At 47.8% G+C, this 23,752-nt stretch overlaps 1 protein-coding gene across 1 annotated transcript in view; it reads left to right on the top strand.

The window, feature by feature from the left end:
• LOC119969123 (phosphorylase b kinase regulatory subunit alpha, liver isoform-like) overlaps positions 1–23,752 on the top strand; it is a 168,338-nt gene that overhangs the window by 48,494 nt on the left and 96,092 nt on the right. The window contains 5 exon segments of the mRNA XM_038802340.1: positions 7,090–7,185; positions 9,362–9,469; positions 13,820–13,898; positions 21,039–21,173; positions 22,417–22,526. Of these exon segments, the coding sequence (XP_038658268.1) occupies positions 7,090–7,185; positions 9,362–9,469; positions 13,820–13,898; positions 21,039–21,173; positions 22,417–22,526 (528 nt within the window).

Genomic DNA, 23,752 nt, shown 5'->3' with positions numbered 1-23,752 from the left:
AGTGTTTGATTCATTGGTTATAGAGAGAACACAATGTTTAATTCATTGGTTATACAGGGAGAGCAATGTTTGGTTCATTGGTTATAGAGAGAGGGAACTGTTTGAATCATTGGTTATAGAGAGAGCAATGTTTGAATCATTGGTTATAGAGAGCAATGTTTGAGTCATTGGTTATAGAGAGAGAAATGTTTGAGTCATTGGTTATAGAGAGAGCAATGTTTGAATAATTGGTTATAGAGAGAGAAATGTTTAGTTCATTGGTTAAAGAGAGGGAGCAATGTTTGATTTGTTTGTTATAGAGAGAGCAATGTTTGAATCATTGGTTATAGAGAGAGAGCAGTGTTTGATTCATTGGTTAGAGAGAGAAAGCAAAGTTTGAGTCATTGGTTATAGACAGAGAGCAATGTTTGAGTCATTGGTTATAGAGAGAGCAAAGTTTGAGTCATTGGTTATAGAGACAGAGCAATGTTTGAATGATTGGTTATAGAGAGAGAGACAGAGCAATCTTTGATTTGTTGGTTACAGAGAAAGAGCAACCCAGTATCGAGGGGGTGGGGCTTCCACTTAACAGGGGATTATATCGCCAGTATAAAAACCTTGAGTTGGGTGCAGATTGTGGAGGAAGACCTTTCAGGGAGTGGAGAGCTTGTGTACTGTAAATACACCTAACCTTTGTTTCTCACCTGCTCGGTCAATGCGTGCTGCTTTAGTGCATTCTACACTGACGATGAGAATAAATTGGAGCTGATCTATGCCAGGTACTACACGCCAAAGCCACTTTGTCTAGGCCTACAGTGCCCCTTATCCATTCGCGAAATCTACCGAAATGCCGCACATTAGTAAGCTCGAAGCATTTCAAGCAGGTGTCAATGACTGAGCGCATGCAATAGCTTCTTTGTACCATCGGGATTGTCAGGGACGGTTGGCAGACTGGTATTACCCACGGCCTGCGGTGGGCCCACGTACAGCCTCATAAAGAGCCTCACCTACCTGCATGCACTGGATACATAGTCATTTATTGCATTGGTGGACTTAGTGAAAGGGCATTTTGACCAGCAGCCATCATTAATCGTCTGACGATTTGGGTTTCATACGGCTACTCAGACCCAGCCAGAATCAACCGACTTCCTGGCCGCCTCTGCAAATTAGCTGTGACCTGTCAATCTGGCACACGCTCAATGAATCGCTGTGAGACTGATTCGTATGTGGAATCCACGATACCGACACAGAAAGAAAACTGCTGGCTCTGACTGCCTGACTTTACAATGACGATGGAAATCGCCATCTCCCATGAGAGCACGGAGCGAGGGGTTCAGGAGCTCCGAGGAATGGCGATGCTGAGCCTCAACCACCAAACGGTGGCTTCCCGGATCCCGTCCCGTAAGCAGAACTGGCAGTGGGATGCACCCCACAGGACACAGGGATGTAGCAGAACACCTTCCCGTGACCGCCAAAACCTGGAGTACTGGTTCCGACCAGCAGCTGCTGGTCATTGGACATCGGAATGCAGCCGCCCCAGATAGGACCCTCTATCCGCCAAGCATGACCGCTGCCCCAGGGACCAGGCCCACTACGTGGACATAAAGAGGAGGGTTATCGCAGCTGCATTGACTTAGTCTTGGGTCATTCCCATTCAGTTTTCGTTGCAGTGGGCATTCCATCCACATGGAGTTGGACACTGGTATGGTGGTACTCGTAGTCAGCCACTGTACCTTTGAGCGTATTTGCTTCGGTCTCCAGGTGCAGTTCCTCTGGGACACCAATGCCCACCTTGCTACATATACTGGTGAACCGCTGGCAATCGCGGGTACTTCCATGGTCCTGGTAGAATACGGGCAGCAGATGGCACACCTGCCATTGGTGGTAAATGGCAGCGGCCCGAGTTTGTTGGGACATGACTGGCTTCACCATCTCAGAATTAACTGACAAAGAATTTGCTGAATGTACCCTCATGACCTGAGGAGGTGGACACAGTTTATCATTATTATTATGACCCTGGGCTAGTGCACGGCCAGTTCCAACCCCACTTGACCCGGAGGCATAACACTATTGAAATGAATAAATATTTCTGAGAAAATGCCCAAAGTCTTTGGTCTTTACAACCGTCACCAGGTTTGTAAATTTACACAAAATGAAGGCAGAAAAAAATATCTAGTTCCTAACTCCCCCCTCTTTAACTCTATATACACAGGCACACAACCCAAAGGCAGGTATATGGAGTTTGGCCACAGATCGGCCACAATCTCATTGAATGGCAGAGCAGAGAAGGCTCAAGGGGTGGAATGGCCGACTCCTGTTCCTATGTTCAATACCCACTGATTTCTTACCGTGGGAGTTGATACACCCCTTATTCTCACCCGTACCTGGGATGATTCGCTGGTGTGCCAGTTGTCTGATTCTTTGTACTAATCTTTCCTACTCAGTCAGCAGTGATGAGTGGATGATTCATCTTGGTCACTTCCAGAGGTCCCCAGCATCACAGATGTCAGTCTTCAGCCAATACGATTCACTCCACGTGATATCGAGAAACGGCTCAAGGCACTGGAAACGGCAAAGGCTATGGGTCCTGACAAAACTCCAGTAATAGTACTGAAGCTTGCTGCACCCCTAGCCAAGCTGTTCCAGTACAACTACAACACTGGCATCTACCGGCAATGTGGAAAATTGCCCAGATGTGTACTGTACACAAGAAACGGGACAAACCCAACCCAGACAATTACGGAAGGAGTCATCAACAGTGCTATGAACAGTGCGCTTACTCGGCAATAGCCTGCTCATGGATGCTCAGTTTGGGTTCTACCAGGGTCACTGAGTTCCTGACCTCATACCACCTTGTTTCAAACTTGGATAAAAGAGCTGAATGGCAGAGGTGAGGAGAGTGACTGCCTTTGACATCAAGGTAGCTTTTGACTGAGTGTGGCATCAAGGAGCCTTCACTAAACTGGAGTCAGTAGAAATCAGAGGGAAAGCTCTCCGCTGGTTGGAGTCATACCTGATACAAGGGAAGATGATCATCTCCACTCCAGTACATCACTGCAGGAGTTCCTCAGGGTAGTGTCCCAGACCCAACCATTTTCAGCTGCTTTGTCAACAACCTTCCTTCCATCATAAGGTAAGAAGTGAGGATGTTCACAGATGATTGCACCATTTATGACTCTGCAGATAATGAAGATGTCCATATCCAAATGCAGCAAGACGTGGACAATATACAGGCTAGGGCTAACCAGTGATGAGCAACATTCATGCCACACAAGTGCCAGGCAATGACCATCTCCGACAAGAGAGGATCTAACTATCGTCCCTTTACATTCAATGGCATTGCATCGCTGAATCCCCCACAATCAACATCCGAAGGCTTACCATTGATCATAAACTGAACAGAACTAGCCATATTAATACTGTGGTTAGCAGGACAGGTCAAAGACTAGGAACCCTACAGCGAGTAACTACCTCCTGACTCCCCAAAGCCAGTTCACTATTTACAAGGCAGGAGTATAATGATTGAGGAGTGTAATGGAATACTCTCCACTTGCCTGAATGAATGCAGCTCCAACAACACAAGAAGCTCAACACCATCCAGGACAAAGCAGGATTGCTCTCCCTTACATTCACTCCCTCCACCATTGACGAGCAGTGGCAGCCGTGTGTACCAGCTACAAGTTACTCTGCAGGAACTTGCCAACATTCCTTAGACAGCACCTTCCAAATCTATGACCACTACCATCTAGAAGGACAAGAACAGCAGATACCGGGGAACCCCACCACCTGGAGGTTCTCCAAGTTGTTACTCATCACCCCTGACTTGGAAGTATATTGCCGTTCCTTCAGTATTGCTGGGGCAAAATCCTGGAACTCTGTCCCTCCCTAATAGCTCAGTGGGTGTACCTACACTTCAGGGACTGCAACGGTTCAAGAAGGCAGCTCACCACCACCTTCTGAGGGACAACTAAGGATGAGCAGTCAATATTGGCCTAAATAGTGGCACCCACATCCTGTAAATGAATAAAAAAAACATAGATCATAGAATTTGCAGTGCAGAAGGAGGCCATTCGGCCCATCGAGTCTGCACCGGCTCCTGGAAAGAGCACCCCACCCAAGGTTAACACCTCCACCCTATCCCCACAACCCAGCAACCCCACCCATGACACAAAAAAGGGGTGTAAAGAAAAAAAAAACCCTGATAGTGAAAAGGATAAAAGTCTCTGTTTCAGATGGACGTCTTCCAGTACACCTTTCCTCAGTCCAGGCCTTTAGTTTGTAATGGTGTTCACTGTAGATTGGCTGAGAGAGAGCAGAAACTCACAGCTTTTTCTCTCAGCATCCAGGACCCTACAGACCCTTCCTGGAATCTCTGAAAACCATCCCACAAGGGTCGGACCCAATCACCACCTGTTGATGGGCAGAATGTGGCCTTTGACCAATTCATTGGCCACCAGCCAACCAATCGAACCAAACCCCTCCGATCTCTCCGGTACCAGAAAGTCTAAGGGCGCGATTCTCCGCTCCCCAGGCCGGGTGGGAGAACCGCGGGACCCCCGGGTGCTCTGGCACCCCCCCCCGCGATTCTCCCACCCCGCCCCCCCCCCAAATGACGTGTCGTGTTTTGCGACACTCCGCTTGGAGAATCGCGGGTCGCTATTTTTCATGGCAACTGGAGATTCTCCGGCCCGGATGGGCCGAGCGGCCTGCCATTCCCGATCTGTTCACGCCGGCGGCAACCACACCTGGTCGCTGCCGTCGTGAACATAGCGCGAAAGGTACGTTTGGGACCTGTGGGGGGCGGAGAGGGGATTGAGAACCACGGCCGTGCTCGGGAGGGGACTGGCCCGCGATCGGTGCCCACCGATCGTCGGGCCGGCGTCTCTAAGAGACGCACTCTTTCCCCTCCGCCGCCCCGCAAGATCAAGCCGCCACATCTTGCGGGGCAGCGGAGGGGAAGACGGCAACCGCGCATGCGCGGGTTGGGGCCGGCCAACCTGTGCATGTGCGGCTGACGTCACTAAGGCGCCGCCAGCCGCGCCATTATCGGCGCGCCACTTTGACGCCACCGTCAAGGCCCGGCGGCCGACTTTCATGGAACGCCGCTCCTAGCCCCCCCGGGGGGGGGGGGGGGGGGGGGGGGGGGGGGGGGGATAGGGGGCGAGGAGCGGCCTCCGACGCCGTCGTGAAACAAGCATCGGCCGCTGCGGAGAATTCCACCCTAAGTTCTTCTATTCCAAATCTTCATAGCACAGTGTGCGATTTTGCAACTTTTGAGTTCCTCACTTCCTCTGCTTGACTTTAGTTTAAAAAAAAAGATATTATTTCTGATCAACTATGAAAACATTTTGGGGAAAATATTCTGTATTTTGCCGTGGTCACACTTCTAAAAACATACTGCACTGAATATACGAATTAGGAACAGGAGTTGGCCATTTGGCCCCTTGAGCCTGCTCCACCACTCAATAAGATTGTGACCTCAACTCCACATTCCCACTTGCCCGATAACCTTTGACCTCCTTGTTGTCAAGAATCTATCTACCTCTGCCTTAAAAATATTCAATGAGCCTGTCTCCACCACTCTCTGGAGAAGAGAGTTTGGAACCATAGATTTTACAGTGCAGAAGGAAGCCATTTGGCCCATCAAGTCTGCACAGGCCCCTTGAAAAGAGCACCTTATTTAAGCTCATGCCTCCACCCAGCCCCGTAACCTGGTAATCCCACCAAACCTTTTGGACAGTTAGGGGCACTTTAACATGGCCAGTCCACATAACCTGCACACCTTTGGACCTCGGGAGGAAACCGGAGTGCCCAGAAGAAACTCATACAGAGATGGGGAGAATGTGCAGATTCCGCACAGTCACCCAAGACCGGAATTGAACTCGGGTCTCTGGAGCAGTGAGACAGCAGTGCTAACCACTGTGCCACCGTGACTCCCCAGGTCCGATGAGACAGAAATATTCTCCGTCTTGAATGGGAAGCCCCTTATTTTTAAATTGTGTCCCCTAGTTCCTGTCTTTCCCACAAGTGACAGAGGAACGCTTTGGAATAGTGATGGGCACCCCAGGCTAGTGAGTGGGCCACATGAGTGGCCCTCCTTCAACTCAGTGGGCTGCAAGGTTGAAATCGATCTTTTTCACTAACCATGATCATTGAATAAGGTTGAATACATTTAATACATGCTGACTATTTCATATAAGTTATAGAAAATGCTTAATCATTCATAGAATCTACAGCACAGAAACAAGCCCTTCTGCCCAAACCCGTGCATGCCAACCAAAAACTCCATCTAACCTAACGCCATTTGCCTGGATTTGACCCATATCTTTCCAAACCTTTCCTATCCATGTATCTGTCCAAATGCCTTTTAAATGTTGTCAGTATCTCGGCCTCAACCATTTCCTCTGGCAGCTCATTCCACATGCATACCACCCTCTTGTAAAAAAAAGTTGCTCTTCGGGTTCCCATTAATTCTTCTCCCTCTTAACTTAAACCTATGCTAAGAATTCATATTGTAATATCTCCAGCAGAGGCCAGGCTAAGCAAATCAAAGGTTTATTCTAGAATAAAAATGGAGACGCAGCCATGGTGTACACCATCACCCGGCTCTGGGTTACAGTATTTAAGGTCCCGCTAACCAGTCCCTAGCGGTCAAACCTCCTCCCGCTCAATACGGGAACACGTGCTCCACGAACCCAATGGGAGATCAATCAACTATCCCCGATAGTCTTTGTGGAGGTTTATAACTCTCATATTAATAAATCTCAAACGTCAAATGCTAAAAACGAAACAGATTTTTACGCTTTGGACACCTTGGGAGTGCACGGCTCTCACAGTCAATGTTGCAGGCAATTAGCATGCACCTCATTTCACAGACCCTTGCTTTACTTCGGGCATATCGGTGGGAAAAAGGCAACCCGGGTGGAAATCTGCAGAATGTAGCAACTCTCTGCACATGTGTTACGGTCAACAAAATGTCTGGTGGGCAGCATGTGTCCCCCAGCGGCAGGTTGAATACCCGCTGCTTTGGATTGTCCTGACGGTGAGAAAAGCTCCGTAACAATGCAAGCCCTTTCTTTCTCCTTACTGTTTGTTTGGATGTTGTTCTAGGTTGAGGAGTACAGAGAGGCCCTGGAAGAAATCCTTATAAGAGGACAGAATGGTATACGCCTTGTCCCAGAGCTATATGCTGTTCCTGTTGAAAAGGTCAGACATTGAAAACCCTTCATTACAAATTATTCCAAACGATAATGACATGAGGCTAATGTTAAACATTACAGAAGAATTTTAACTGATAACCGAGAGTGTAATGAGTTCACAATTTATGTATTCCAAGCAACAGATATTGGATTTGGGCTAGAATTCTCCAGCCTTGGGATTCTCTGTTCCCGCCAGCAATGCATCCCTGCCCGTGGGTTTCCCGGGGGTGTGGGGTCGCTTCAATGGGAAATCCAATTAACAAGCGGGTTAATCCGATTAATGATCAGAGGGTTAGATAGGGTGGACAGTGAGAGCCTTCTCCTGCAGATGGAGGTGGCTAGCACGAGGGGACATAGCCTTAAATTGAGGGGTAATAGATATAGGACAGACGTCAGAGGTAGGTTTTTTACGCAAAGAGTGGTGAGGCTGTGGAATGCCCTACCTGCAACAGTAGTGAACTCGCCAACATTGAGGGCATTTAAAAGTTTATTGGATAAGCATATGGATGATAATGGCATAGTGTAGGTTAGATGGCCGTTAGTTTTTGACTTCCCATGTCGGTGCAACATCGTGGGCCGAAGGGCCTGTACTGCGCTGTATCGTTCTATGTTCTATGTTCTAAGCGGCTGGGTTAGAGAATCCCACTGCCAACGAACAGTGCACCACCGTGAAACAAGAGGGCTGGGGCACCAGAGAATTCAGCCCCTGTTCACTTAATTAATTGACCCGAAAATGACTTCCATTGCATAATTTACAACTCTTTAATTTCTTGATTGTAATTGTCGTTTGTACGGGAGTAGCTAGTTCAATCTGCAGAATCTAGGCACCCATTGCAATTAGAACAGAATTGCTACAGTGCAGAAGTAGGCCATTTGGCCTATCGAGCCTGCACCGACCCTCAGAAAGAGCACCCTACCTAGGCCCATTCTCCCGCCTATCCCCGCAACCCCATAACCCCACCCAACCTACACACCCTTGGACACAAAGGGGCACTGTGTCACCCAATTGGCTTGTCTATCCATCCAATAAACGTGTGGGTAATTTCAGCCAAAGTTGTCACTTACGCACCAACCGTCTATATTTAACATGGAGAGGCAGGAGTTTAAATATTTACAGGAGAACATTAACAGGACTGTAGGCTCCATGACTCCACACTGCTAATGGACACTGCTGTATTCTGCTTCTGCTCCAGGACATGAAGCTGTGCCATCACGGCAAGGGGCTGTAGACAGAGATTTTCCTGAGAACGGTGGTCAATGTGGAAATGTTATCCCTAGCTTGCAACATCCCACCACAGTCCACAGAATGGAAGCAGCAGACAGGATCGAGGCACATCACTGGGGATGCCAGTTAATGCCAACCTGATCTGCTTGGGGGGAAATGGAGAGCTTGAATTGAGTGAAGTGCGAGGAACGAGATTTGAAGAGCCTCATTGTTAACTGAATGGGGGAGGATGGCTTGAGATTGGCAATGTAAATTGGGAAGAGGAGGAAGAGGGAGATCATGAGGTGAAGGAGGGGCTGGAGGGGTGGAGGTGGAGAAAACTGACAATGCGAAATGGGAAGGTGAGGGAGAGAGAGGAAGGGGACACTTGTAAACTGTGGGTGGGGGTTGAGGAGAGGGAAGGAAATCCATTTGCCACTGTGATCCTTGCATAAACAGTCAATTTTAAAATGATAATGGAATTTGATGGAGAAGGTATTTCCTCTGGTGAGTCAAAGAGAAGGAGTTCAGGAGTGAAATTAGGAAGTTGTTTTTCACAAGGCCCATAAATCCTGAAGCTCCTTCTGCCCTGAGGGTCGATTGAAATTTCCAAAACAGAGATTTATGGTGTTTTGTTGGACAGGATAGTGGAACCATGGCTGGTGGATGAAGTTAAATTACAGATCAGGCATGATCTGGTGGGTTAGGAGTGACTCAAGGGGCTGAATGGCCTCTCGAGTCAACCACATTGCTGTGGGCCTAGAGTCACATGTAGGCCGGACCAGGTAAGGATTTCCTTAAAGGACATTAGTGATCCAGATGGGTTTTGTGATATTTGGTACTAGCTTCGCAGTCACCATGACTGAGATTAGCTTTTATACCCCAGATTTATAAATTGAATTTAAATTCCACCAGCTGCCTTGTTGGATTTGAACCCGTTAGATTCTAATCTAACAGAAACTGTTTTTGTTGTTTCCAGGTGGATGAAGAATATCAGAGCCCACATACTGTGGACAGAACTGTGAACGGAAAATTGCCTCATATGTGGGGACAGTCTTTATATATTCTCGGGACCCTGCTGGCTGAGGTACGCACTGATCAAAGCGCATTAATACCATTGGGCTGTAGTTCCAGTCTAGTACCTGACCTTCCGCACACAGTGTGCATAGCAACAGTGGCTCAACTGAGGCAGCATTTCACAATTTGTTACAAAACATGCACCACACTCGGATACAACCTCATCAGATTAGGAAAACCCATTCTGGGGTGAAGGTCGAGGTGAGGTGAGGCTACCGGGTGCAGCATTCGTTAGATTTTAGATCTATTTTAACAGGTTGGATTAATATGTGCACAGATAAATTAATCAAGGCAAAATATTACCACCTAATGGCAGTAATTACTGTTAATTACCTAAAGCTTTATTTTAAAAATACAACGTTCCTGTTAAACAGGTTCCCAGTTTGTTATGCATTACTTATTTTATTCATTGCACAAACTAAAAGCTGCTGCTGTGCATGTTAGTCATTTTCATCTGCTGGTGGCAAGGTGTTGTGGGTACACCATGGGGAATGATATCGTAAATACATTAATGATTTCACTAAACATCTTACAGAGAGTGAGAGTCACCCTCTGGGTGATAGAAACGAATATTGTTTTTTTTCTCACTTTGCCTGAAGCTTCACAGCAACAGCCGTTCAGAGAAGATGCACTAGACTATCGAGCTTTCTGTTTTCCATCATTGGCTTTAGTCCTTCCCATAGAATCCAATGATCACAGAATTCCTACAATGCAGAAGGAGGCCATTCAGCCCATTGAGCCTGCACCAACCCTCCGTCGGGGCACCCTGCCTAGGCCCACTCCTCTGCCCTATCTGCATAACCCCACCCAACCTGCACTGTGGGAGGAAACCGGAGCACCTGGAGGAAACCCACGCTGATGCAGGTGCACAGTGACCCAAGGCCGGAATTGAACCTGGGCTGTGGCGCTGTGATGCAGCTGTGTTTATCATTGTGCCACCATGCCACCTTCAATATCTGAGTATATATGGCCTGCTGCATTACACCAAAGTAGGTTAACTATAACCTGCCCATTTCTCCAGCATGTCGCTTGCACTATTGCACTATGATCAGTACTAACTCTCGTGTGTAACTAGGGATCATCCAAAACCTGAGGGATCATTCCCCCCACATCTAAATCATTGATGCAGATATCCTTATGCCATTTCCTGCGGGTGGTCACTGAGAACCAGTCGCCAAGCAGATCCAAATCCATTAACAAGCACTGCCTTTCTGCTGCCATTCAGCACATTCACAACCCAGCCCAACAGATTGCCACTAATTCCATGAGATTCAATCTTGGACAGGGCCCTCACTTATTGAAAGCTTTCAGAAAATCCAGGGAGCCACTGTCTGCCATCATGTACAGAGTATACCTTTTTCAAAAGCCTCGATTTGATTGGTAAGACAGACCTTTTGGACACAGTTTTCAGGGCCATCCTGCAAATGGGAGTTTCCGGTCCTGCCAGTGGGCTTTTCCAGTCCAGCCTGTGGGATCTTCCAGTCCCGCCAGAGCCGATAGATATTGGAGCGGCTTGCCACATATTCCAGCCCTACCCCCACCATATCAGGGCTGTAGAATTAGGCCCTTCTTCTCTAGCCACTATATTGTGTGTTTATGTCGACCTTCACCGATCATTCCCTTCACAATATTTTGCGTTTTGGGGCCTGTTTTGAGATGTCTCCCTTTTTAAACATTGGAACAATGTTGTCCTCCTTCTAGTCTGAGAGTCTCCAGTACCTGCAAACTCTTAAATTTACAAACACTCTCATAGCCCCTTTGCAATCCCCAAATGGATTCTCAGTGGATATCTGGATGTCACGTAGGCTGACAGCCTAATCTACTGTAAACTCCTTTACTCTTCTGAAAATTATATCCTCATCTATTTTAATTTAAACAATTTAATTATTGGTAGCACCACCATTTAGCATTAATTTGTCTTTGAGTTAAGATGAGTACAAAGTATTGGTTTGGGAATTCTGCCATATCCTCATGTTGTTCTAACCCGCCCCTTAGAACCTCTCAGTGGCCTAATATGGGGCAGAAATTAATGCTCACAGCACTGGGCCTGTCCACCAGCCAGTGGCAACCCCATCGAGGTCATTCTGAGTTCCCCCTCAAGGTCATTCCACCAGGATCTATCCATATCATCAGAAAGGCTATTTAAGTGCCTCAATGGACTTCTGAAAGCCATTCTTGATCCATCCTGTGCTGGCTTTCAATCGAGGAAGAGGCGGGAAAGCGCTTACTCTCCACCCTGCAGCATCCTGCCCAATTATAAGGGCCCAATCCGTCTCTCTTTGAGGAAAACATAAAAATCTCCCCCTGCTCTTCGACATGCTTCCAGATCTTGACATTGCTGCAAAGCTCCTGCCATTCTCACCATGATAGTAGTATTCCTTTTCTTTAACTCTTCATGGTACTTATCTTTGTTTTGTTGGTCATCCAGATTTAGCTTATTACATGAGCAGCCATTCACCTGGCTGCCACACTCCACACACCCTGCTTTCTCAAGGTTTTTGTACCATTTCATTTGCTGTTTAAAAGCTGCCTGCCATATTCGGCATCAGCTATGTCCCCACTCAGCCAGGTTAATAATGCTCCTATTCCAAATCCACTGCCCTTCATCAAGTTTTTCTCTTTTGAAATTCTTTGGTGGGATGTGGGTGTTGCTGGCTGGGCCAGCGTTCATTGCCCATCCCTAATTCCCCTGGAACTGAGTGTCTCGCTCGGCCACTTCGGAGGGCATTTAAAAGTCAACCACACTGCTATGGGTCTGGAGTCACATGTAGGCCAGAGCAGGTAAGGATGGCAGATTTCCCTCCCTGAAGGTCATCAGTGAACCCAGTGGGTTTTTACAACCATCGATGACAGCTTTATGGTCACCATAACTGATCAGCTTTAAGATTTATTAATTGAATTGAAATCTCACCGACTCCATGGTGGGATGCAAAGGTGATCACTGTGTCCCAAAAAACAAGCCAGCATCATCGCCATCAAACCTGTCACCTTTTCCTGAGGGTAGTTGACGTTACCAATTCTGTGACAATTGAATACATGCTCTGGCTGTAATTAAGAACAGTTGATACTAAGTCCAAAGATGTGCAGGTTAGGTCAACTGGCCATGTTAATATTGCCCAAAGGTTAGGTGAGCTAACAGGGATACGTGCGGGAGATTGGGCTTAGGTAGGGTGCTATCAGACCAAGAGGCCGGTGTAGACTCGATGGGCTGAATTTCCACCTGTGTGGAAAGGGTAAAGTCGCCTGGGTTTATGCTATCCTATTGAAAATTGACCAGGTCCAGCTGTTTCCTCTTACTGGATACCTTCAACAGATCAGCAATGGGAGTGTACCTGAGCACTAGATAATTTCTATATTTGTACATACAGGGCTGAGCATGAAAGACCAATAAAATGATTCATTAAAATGATGGGGCCGGTTATCTGTGAACCAACACGAGCGTTATTTTTCTTTCAATTCTGAATTATTTTATCCCAAAGCAGCATAAGACATGTCTGCTGCTGAAAGACATTCTGATTTCAAGGCAGGAGAGAACACGTGAGGTAGTATTCACTCATTAACCACAGTGCATTGCTGCCTCACAGCGCCAGGTACACGGGTTCAATTCCAGCCTTGGGTTGCACGTTCTCCCCGTGTCTGTGCGGGTTCCCTCAGGGTGCTCCAGTTTCCTCCCACAGTCCAAAGATGTGCAGGTTAGGCGAGGTTACTGGGATAGGGCCGGGTAGAATGCTCTTCTGCACTGCAGGGACTCTATGATGCTATTTGTGTGCCATTGTTGATGCAAGATGGATATCACTGCATTAGAAAGTAGCTTTTGAATTTGTTAAATACATTGAGACATTTCATTATGAAAGGCATGCAATAAGTATCAGATTAAAATACAGTGAGAAGAGGCAGGTCATACATTTGTAAAGTATAGCTGAAATATTTTGGATTTAAAAAGTACAATGGTGAAATATATTTGTCAAATGGAACAATGGGGCATTGTGAAACTAGGTTTAGTTATGGGTGGAGGGGTTTCTTGTGTCATTGTTGTGGGCTTGACTGTCTTTTCAGTGACTTGTATAAATCACCTACTGTGGAAAACCTCCAACAATCCTGTTTGGCAAGTTTTAAGAAGCCTTTATATATTCCATAAGGGTTTGACAAAGGGTTGAAATTCTTATTGATGTGACAGTCGCTTGTTTTCCAGTAACTTTGGAACAGATCCCATTTGTAATTTTCTACAGAAGGCTCCGTGTGTTCCTGAGTGGAAGCATGCTGAGGATATGTTGCCCTTTCAATGGCAGAGCATCCGATGTTCACTCATGTTCAGTCAGTTGTGTTTTATTTTTCCCATTGATTTGGATTTTTTTTGCAGGGATTTCTTGCTCCCGGGGAAATTGATCCGTTAAGTCGAAGGCTGTCGACCAATGACAGGCCCGATGTTGTGGTACAAGGTTTGTGAGATTCTACTTGTCAAAGGAAAGCTTCAACACTTCAATGGGCCAGAGTGGGAAAAAAATGTCTCTTTTAAACAATCCTGTTTGGTGGGCAAATGTTAAAAATGTACTAAATCCTCTCTTGAGGTAAATGTTTTAATAACACCAAGTAGCATATCAGCAGGCGCCCTCAAGGGTACAACTCCCTCACTAGTTAACATGTTTTGATAGTAAAAGTTGGCATTTCTGTAGTGTTCTGTACATCCCGAAGGAGGACCTTTCAAAGAGCAGGCCAAGAATGCTGGGTGCTAAGCAGGAAATGAACAATGGAGAAAGCTGGTCAGGGAGTTCCCAAATATTGTGCAAGCGAAGGTTCAATGGGAGTTTTTAGAGCAATGGAAGGAGCTGCACTGCAAGATGCAGAAAGGAAACTGAAAGAAACATACCCTGTGTCTTGAATGAGCTCTTTTATTCTTTCATCACTGGCAAGGCCAGCATTTATTGCCTATCTCTAATTGCCCTTGAACTAAGTGGTTTTCTCAGCACCATTGATGAGGTTTGGAGGATAGAGAAGAGTTTCATGCCATAGTTTCATACTCATTGACTCAGACTGAGGGAAGATAAGGGCCGGGATTCTCCGACCCGGTGCCGGGTCGGAGAATCCCCGGGGGGATGCAAGAATCACGCCCCACCGCCCCGATGCCGGCTTCCCCATTCTCCGGCGCTGATTCTAGGGTGCCCGCGGGATTCCTGCCACGGGAGGGGGGCCCTGGCCCGCAATTGGGGCCAACCGATCGGCGGGCGGGCTGGTTCCGTAGGGGCCTATTTTACTCCATGTCGGGCCCCTGTAGGGCTCCGCCATATTGCCCGTGGGCCGGTGCAGAGAAGGGAACTCCCGCGCATGCGTGGAAATATGCTGGCCATTCCGCACTGGCTGGAGCTGCATGGACCACTCCGGCACCAATCTAGTCCCCTAGGAAGGGGAGCATTCCCCATTATCGGGGACCGTTGACGCCGGAGTGGTTGGCGCCGCTTTTTATGCGGCGTGGGGACATAGCCCCATTATTGGAGGGTCCCGCCTATAGAGTCCGGATTAGGGACCTGGAGGTTGCATGAAACAAGGGTTCTGATTTGGGGAAATTGGAGCTGAAGGATATTCCGTCTCATTCAGATGTTGCTGTCTGTCAACTTGGTGAGAGTCAGGAGGGACAATTTTGACAATAACCCAGGATGTCGTCAGCAGTGAAGCTAAAGTTTTGCTTTTTGTTGATGGCGGGCATCATGTGAATGTTGAAGATTAGGTGGTGGAAGAGAAGCCCTGGCTGACAGTTGGAGACCTCCTGTCCCTGTTCTGGAGGCTGACTCCAGAGGAAAGACACTGGATGAGGATGAAATGGCTAATATGTTGAAGATGGTGGAGAGATCGAAGAGGGTAAAGAAAGATGGAAAGTCATAAGATGATAAGAACTAGTATCAGGGTTAGGCCACTCAGCCCATCGAGCATGTTCCACCATTCAGTAGGATCATGGCTGATCTGTGGCCTTAATGGCACCCCTTCACATCCTCGAATCCAGATGGAGAGGATTCCCATGTACCCCAGAACAGCCTGATAAGAATCTCGAAACCAAACTGTACTTTGCAAATGTTAATACCCACAGTGAACTAAGTGAACTAACTGAGGTGGAGACTGGACTGCAGGATCTCCAAAACAGTAAAGAACCAGATGATTTCATGGACAGCAGGACATAAACATAGAACTAGGAGCAGGTTTATGCAATTCAGCCCCTCAAGCCAGCTCTACCATTCAATATGATCATGGCCGATCTCATTTCAGCCTCATCTCCAACTTACTGCCTGCTCCTCATGACCCTTCCTCCCGCCCCGTCACTAATTAAAAACATACCTATCTATCTCCTAAGTTTATTTAGTGTTCCAGCGTCCACTGCACTCTGGGGTAGAGAATACCACAGAGTCTTGACCCTTTGAGTGACGTAATGCTTTCTTATCTCTGTTTTGAATCTACCACCCCTTCGCCTAAAACCATGGCCTCTTGTTCGAGAATGTTCAACAAGAGGAAACATCCACTCTAGGATCTTGTATACCTCAGTTAGATCTCTTATTCTTATAAACTCCAGTGGGTATCGGCCTAAACTGCTCAATCGCTCTTCATAAAACAAACCCCTCACCCCTGGAATTAATCGAGTGAACCTTCGCTGAACCACCTCTAATGCATTTACATCCTTCCTCAAGCAAGGGAACCAAAACTGTGCGCGGTACTCCAGATGCGGTCTCACCAATGCCCAATACAGTTGCATTAACACTTCCCTATTTTTATGTTCTATTCCATCAGCAATAAATGCCAAAATTCCATTTGCCTTCCTTATAACCTGCTGCACTTGCATACATTCTATCACTGCATCCAGGAAATTAACATAAATTGTAAATAGTTGGGGCACGAGGACCTAACCATGTGGCACCCCACTTGTTACATCTTGCCAACCAGAAGCAGCTCATGTTTAAATGCAGCAAGACCTGGATAATATGCAGGCTTGGGCTGACAAATGGCAAGTTACATTTGCGCCACGCAAGTGTCAGGCAATGTCCATCTCCTACAAGAGAGGATATAACCATTGCCCCTTGACATTCAATGGCATTACCATCTCTGAATTCCCCACAATCAACATCCTGAGGGTTACCATTGATCAGAAACTGAACTGCACTAGCCACATTAATACTGTGTGTACCAGGGCAGGTCAAAGACTAGGAATCCTATGGCAAGTAACTCCCCTCCTGATCCCCAAAAGCCTGTCCACCATCTACAAAGCACAAGTCAGGAGTGTAATGGAAAACTCCTCACTTGCCTGGATAGTGCAACTCCAACAACACTCAAAAAGTTCGGCATCATCCAGGACAAAGCAGCCTGCTTGATTGTTATCCCTTCCACAAACATTTAAACCCTCCACCACCGACGAACAGTGTCAGCCGTGTGTGCCATCTACAAGATGCACTGCAGTAACTTACCAAGGTTCCTCAGACAGCACCTTCCAAACCCACGACCACTACCACCGAGAGGGATGAGGAGCAGATACCTGGGAACCCCACCATCTGGAGCATCCCCTCTAAGTCACTCACCACCCTGACTTGGAAATACATTGGCGTTCCTTCGCTATCATTGGGACAACATCCTGGAACTTCCTTCCTAACAGCACTGTGGGTGTACCTACGCCTCAGGGACTGCAGCTGTTTAAGAAGGCAACTCACTACCACCTTCTCAAGAGCAACTAGGGGCAATAAATGCTGGACTAACCAGCGGCTCCCAATTCACATAAAATGAATTAAAAAGAACACAAAAAGACTGACTTATCCCATTCTCTGCTGCCTGTGGGTTAGCCAGTCCTTTATATGAGCTAATATATTATCCCCAATGCCATGAGTACGTTGTGTATTAATCTTTTGTGTGACAACTTATCAAACACCTTCTGGAAGTCCAGATACACTGGGCGAGATTCTCTCAGCGACCAGCACAAATCACGCCACGCCGCCCCAACGCCATTCTCTACAAAGCGGAGAATCGGCACCATTGGCGTCGGAGCGGTGCCGGCCAGGGTCTGAACAATGCCCCCCCCCCCCCCCCCCCCCCCTCCCCCGCCCCGATGATTCTTCGCCTGGGATGGGCCGAGCGGCCGTAACAAAGAACCTGAGTCTCACCGGCGCCGTTCTAACCTGGTCTTACCCGGCGGGACCTCGGCATGGAAGGGTCCGGGGGCGGCCTGTGGAAGGGCGGGTGGGGAGGGGGCCTCTGCTGTGGCTTGGCCTGTGATCGAAGCCCACCAATCGGCGGGCTGGCCTCTCGGGCTGGGGGTCTTTCTTCCACGCCGGCCTTTGTAGCCCAACGCCATGTTGCGTCGGGGCCGGAGCGGAGAAGGGAGCCACTACGCATGCGCACGTTGGCGCCGGTGCCACTGCGGATCCCACGGCGCCCAGTTGACGCCAGGATCGGCAGCTTTAGCGGTGAGGGTCGCTCCAGTGCCGTGCTGGCCCCGTGCAGGGGCCAGAATTGCTGATCCTGAGGCCATGTTGATGCTGTCGGGGAAACGCGACGGTATTTACAATGGCGTCAACACTTAGCCTCAGGATCAGAGAATCCCACCCACTATATCTGTACCCACAGATACTCTGGGCGGAATTCTCCATTAGCCAACGCCAAAATCGGGAAACTAGAGAATAGGTTCCGACTACAAATTCGCGGCAGGTGCCGATTGGACGCCAAATCGCAATTCACCACCTCGACAGCGGCGTTAACGTGTTCCGGAATGCACGTACAGGAGACACTGTTTGCATATCATTAGCGAGTCTGACCCAGTATTCTCTGGGCCTCCGCGATTCTCTGCCTCCAATGGGTTGAGTTCCCGATGGCGTGTTTCACTTGTGTTTCTAAACATTGTGAAACGGCATGTGGCTGATGAGCGAGAGAGAGGGGTTACGGAAAGTGTCCAACATCACCATAGTGTGCTGGCAATTGTGCAGCTGGCTGGGTGGCTTCTGCCAGGGCTGGGGGGAGTAGCGGGGGTGGCTAGGTGGACTGTGGGGTCGGGGTGGACGGGCATGGAACACCATTGCCACAGCTGGTAAGCCAGCCATGCAGCTGCGCACATTGCTAACAGCCCGCTTTGAACTTAGTGCCACGGGTCGTATACATGCCCCCCCATGGCAGCCCCCGAGGTGCTTTCTGGCCCCATCAGCTGTATGGACACGCTTTGGTGTAACCTGTGCCACCTTGTTGGCTGGGATGGTGTGTGTGAGGAGTGAAGTGTGTATATGCGGCTGCAGCTTGTCATCCTCCCGAGTGTCAATCACGGACCCGGTGAATTCCCCACTGTTTCTCATTGTGTTCCATGCAGCACTGGTGCTAGCCCCTTAATAATACCGGAATTGATTTGGGTTCGCAGGCAGTTTATTTTGTCTGAAAGTCCACGAATTCTGCGTTGGCGTCCATACTTATCCCGCCCACTGTGTGACCAACGTTTTCTGGCCTAGAAACGGATTGGAGAAAGTTGAAGTGAATGGGTTTCCCCTTAACTTTCATTTCCTTGAAGGACATAATTTACACCAATGCACAAATAGGTTTTGTTTTACACAATCTTTTCTTTTTACAAAAGATTAACTTGATTGGATTGGATTTTTTTATTGTCACGTGTACCGAGGTACAGTGAAAATATTTTTCTGCAAGCAGCTCAACAGATCATTCAGTACATGGGAAGCAAAGGGAATAAAAGAAAATACATAATAGGGCAACACAAGGTATATAATGTAACTACATAAGCATTGGCATCGGTTGAAGCATACAGGGTGTAGTGTTAACCTCGGCCCCGTTGATGCTGACAGGGGTGTTTACAGTACTTTGCTTCCTGAAGTCAATGACCAGCTCTTTAGTTTTGCTAGCATTGAGGGAGAGATTGTTGTCGTTACACCACTCCACTAGGTTCTCAATCTCCCTCCTGTATTCTGACTCGTCGTTATTCGAGATCCGGCCCACTATTGTCGTATAGTCAGCAAACTTGTAGATGGATTTGGAACCACATTTTGCCACGCAGTCATGTATGTACTGGGAGTAGAATAGGGGGCTAAGTACGCAGCCTTGCGGGGCCCCGGTATTGAGGACTATTGTGGAGGAGGTGTTGTTGTTCATACTTACTGATTGTGGTCTGTTGGTCAGAGAATCCAGAATCCAGAGAAGTCCTAGGTTTTGGAGCTTTGATATGAGCTTGGCTGGGATTATGGTGTTGAAGGCTGGGATTATGGTGTTGAATATAAATAGCCTGTCAGTTTCTTACATAACCATGCAACACAGTTTGCATTCATGTAGCACTTTTAACAACAAAGTGTTTCACAGGAGTATTGTCAGGCAAAACGAAACACTGAGAGACAAAAGGCAATACTAAAGTAGATGACCAGAAACCTGGGCCAAAGGTGTAAGTTTTAGGAAGGTTGCGAAATTTCCTGCCACATTTGATTTGACTTTGATTTGATTTGATTTATTGTCACAAGTACCGAAGTACAGGGAAAAGTATTTTTCTGCGGCCGCTGGAACCGACACAGTACGTACATAGTAGACAAAAGAATAATCAACAGAAAACATTGAGAAATGATACATCGATAAACAGTGATTGGTTACAGTGCAGAACAAGGGGCCAAACAAAGCAAATGCATGAGAAGGAGCAGCATAGGGTATCGTGAATAGTGTTCTTACAGGGAACAGATCAGTTTGAGGGGGAGTCGTTGAGGAGTCTTGTAGCAGTGGAGAAGAAGCTGTTCCTATGTCTGTATGTGCGAGCCTTCAGACTTCTGTACCTCCTGCCTGATGGAAGGGTCTGGAAGAGGGCAAAGCCTGGGTGGGTGGGGTCTCTGTTAATGCTGTCTGCCTTCCTGAGGCAGCGGGAGGTGTAGACAGAATCAATGTGGGGGTGACAAGCTTGTGTGATGCGTTGGGCTGAGTTCACCACAGTCTGCAGTTTCTTGCGGTCTTGGGCCGAGCAGTTGCCATACCAGGCTGTGATGCAGCCGGATATGATGCTCTCTGTCACACATCTGTAGAAGTTTGTGAGAGTCGTGCGGGCATGCTGAATTTCTTGAGCTTTCGTAGGAAGTAGAGACTTTGTTGGACTTTCTTGTCTGTTACATCAACGTGAGTGGACCAGGACAGATTGTTGGTGATGGTGACCCCAGGAACCTAAAGCTATCGACCATCTGTACTTCGGAGCTATTGATGCAGGCGGGAGTGTGTGTCATGCTATGCTTCCTGAAGTCAATAATTTTCCATGATTATAACAGTAACTACACTCCAAATGTACTTCATTGGCTGTTGTGTGCTCATGAAAGGTGCTATATAAATGCAAGTATTTATTTCTTTAACGATGCGTTGATTAAGGAAATAAATCTTTTTTTTTAACTGCCTCACCTTTTGAGGCGTTGATTCATCTCCTGTTGGTGATGTAGAAATGGTAACAGCTTTGTTTAAACAGGATCAAACAAGCTGTTAGCATTTTTCCCTCACTTCACCACTTTCTAGTCTGTTAGAAAGTTAATGAATGTTCTCCTATTCTAGAGGCAGCTTTGCTGAGAGCAAAACTGAATTCACTGTTTTGTTCTTGTGCATAGTGTCAATACTGGCCGAAACAGAAAAAATAAAGAACATTCTAGCAAAACATAACTTGCATGTGGATGGTGTTTCCGATGTTCTACCAACCAGAGTACAGCCGGGGAGAATTCTGAGCCACATCTATGCTAAACTGGGTAAGTGCTGCGTGAAACCCATTTCGTTAGCAGCAGTTAAATCATTGGGCGGGATTTACTCCGTAACCCGCCGCGTGTTTTTCAGTGATGGAGGCGCTCCACCAGCAGGATTTTCTGGACCTGACGTTGTCAATGGGATTTCCCGTTGAATGTACCACTCGTTGCCGGAAAACCCAAGTTGGAGGTGCGCTGTCAATGGGACAGGAATATCCCGCTGGGATGGACAGCCGGTAAATTCTACCCAATGTGGAGTTGGGCACGCTAATTAATTAGCCGTTCACACTGTTAAATATTGTGGCCTGCATTTCTACAAGAAGATAAAGCGGAATCAGATCAGGCAAGAGAACAGGACAAGTGGCCTGGCTTTGGGGTGCAGAGTGAACATCTCTCCTCTTCATGACATTACTTTATAGATCAGCTGCATGGACAGTGTGGAATATGGGGAGCAGGGCAGCAAAGTATTCCCAATGATAAACTTTCGGAGAGCCAGTATAGACTGGATTTTATCCCCCTGTGCTGGCGGGTGTAAAGTTTATAAAATCCAGCAGTAGACTTTCTGCTGCTTCCAGCCCTCCCTGGGCCCACGCAGGCCCTTAAGTGGCAATTAATTGGCCACACTGCCTCTGCCAGCATTTCACTTGTGGTGAATGGGGGGGTGTTTCATGCCATGTGGCTTTAGCTGCGTAGAGGCTCACCCTGCCCTAAGATAGTACCTCCCCTCCCCATTGACCCTCGCCCTCTCCTCTCAAATCCTGCTCCCATTCCCTCATTCCCTTCACCACTGTTCCGCAAACCTCTCTGTGCTGTACCCCCTCTGGCTCCAGGCTCCACTTCGCCCGGGCTGCCTGCAGTCCCAACAGTGGCCACTCCTCTCTCGCTGGCGCATCTGCGACTACAGAGCCACTGGTCAAATCGATTGGCTGGCACCGCTAGAAGATGGGAGGGGCTTCCTCCTGGGGTGGGGAGGGGGAGTGGGGGGGGGGGGGGGGGGTTTCTGCCCATGAAGCATTTAATGCTGTTCTCACTATTGAATTATTGCAGGGCAGTCAGTTTTGAATGTGGGCGAGGCTCCCCATCCAGTTGTTTTTATCCAGGCCTCGACACCCAATTAAATCCAGCACCCTGACCTCTTGTTTGAGGTGTGGGTTGGATTTCTTTTTACTTCTGTGAATGAAGGAAGAGGCGCCTTCCCTCTGCATGTCTGGTGAAACAGCAGGTGGAATGATTGTTTCATCTCTTGCAGGATGCAACAGAAAACTGAAACTTAGCGGACGGCCATACAGACACATCGGTGTCCTTGGGACGTCCAAGTTATATGTGATTAGAAATCAGATCTTCACTTTCACTCCACAGGTAAGCATTCATATTGATCTGGAAGTTAATTCTACAATTCTTTGTTCAGTAGAATCCATAACGCCAGCCTAAGCAGCGGCTAGTAATGCAGATACGCTTTTTTGGAAAGGCTCAATGACATGTTAAACATTTAATACGAATGGGGAGATTTTCCAGTCCCGTCCCCCTCCTCCCCTCAGTGTGTGTCCCACTATTCAAATTGGTTCACCATTGGCCGCCAGCGTGATCTTCCGGTCTCACTGACGTCTCCAGCGTTTTGTGTGTCTTGCCCCATCCTGCTGCTGGGGAACCCACTACGGGAGATCACCCTTGAAGGGACTGTGAGGAAGGGCTAGAAGATCCTGCCCAGACATCAAGTAGGAAGAATTCAGTTGGTGATAATCGTGATATTCTTGAGGGTTTGACATTCCGGCATATAATTACATGGGATTCTCTTATCCTTGTCCTCTCCCATTCCTGTGGGAACTATTTGGTTTGTGGGCTAATGTGGAAATGACGTTTCTGTGTAGTTCCATCGTTGAGAGTTCGAGCCTGCCTCCCACACCCTGCACTCCATGTTGTTTGGGGCTGTTGTTGGTGGCGGTGGTTAGCACTGCTGCCTCACAGCCCAGGGACCTGGGTTCGAATCCAATGTTGGATGACTGTGTGGAGTTTACACGTTCTCCCCGAGTCTGCGTGGGTTTCCTCCAGATACTCCGTTTCCTCCCACAGATGTGCAGGTTCGGTGGATTAGCCATGATCAATGTGTGGGGTTTTGGGGATAGGACAGGGGAGTGGGCCGAGGGTAGGGTGTTAGTGCAGGCCCGATGGGCCGAATGGCCTCCTTCTGCACTATAGAGTTTCTATGGATTTTATGAGAGAGGTGGTAGGAATTGAATTGTGGATATTAGTACAGAATTAACAAATGTACATTTCCCTGGTTGGGTTTTTGGTTCAGATAGATTTTAGAACATTTCTGAATATTGGCCCGAATCTTCTGAGGAGTGGCAATCACCATGGATTACCTTTCCCCTCCTACCTTTCTGTGCTGCACCGGAGCACTGTGTTTCTGGCTGGGACTTCCGATCCCGGTGTCTCCAGCAATGCAGAGCGTACCTGAAATCACATTGCTTCCTCGTAGCGCTGCAGTGTCAGGGGGCGATAAGCCACGCTCCCTTTTTACAGCACCAGATACTGTATATGGTGCGTAAAGTTTCAATGTCCCAAAGAGTCTTTGAAAAGCTACG

This window comes from Scyliorhinus canicula, chromosome 7, assembly GCF_902713615.1.
Source record: "Scyliorhinus canicula chromosome 7, sScyCan1.1, whole genome shotgun sequence".
NCBI classification, from domain to species: Eukaryota; Metazoa; Chordata; class Chondrichthyes; order Carcharhiniformes; family Scyliorhinidae; genus Scyliorhinus; species Scyliorhinus canicula.
This window is presented reverse-complemented; position numbering and strand designations above follow the sequence as displayed.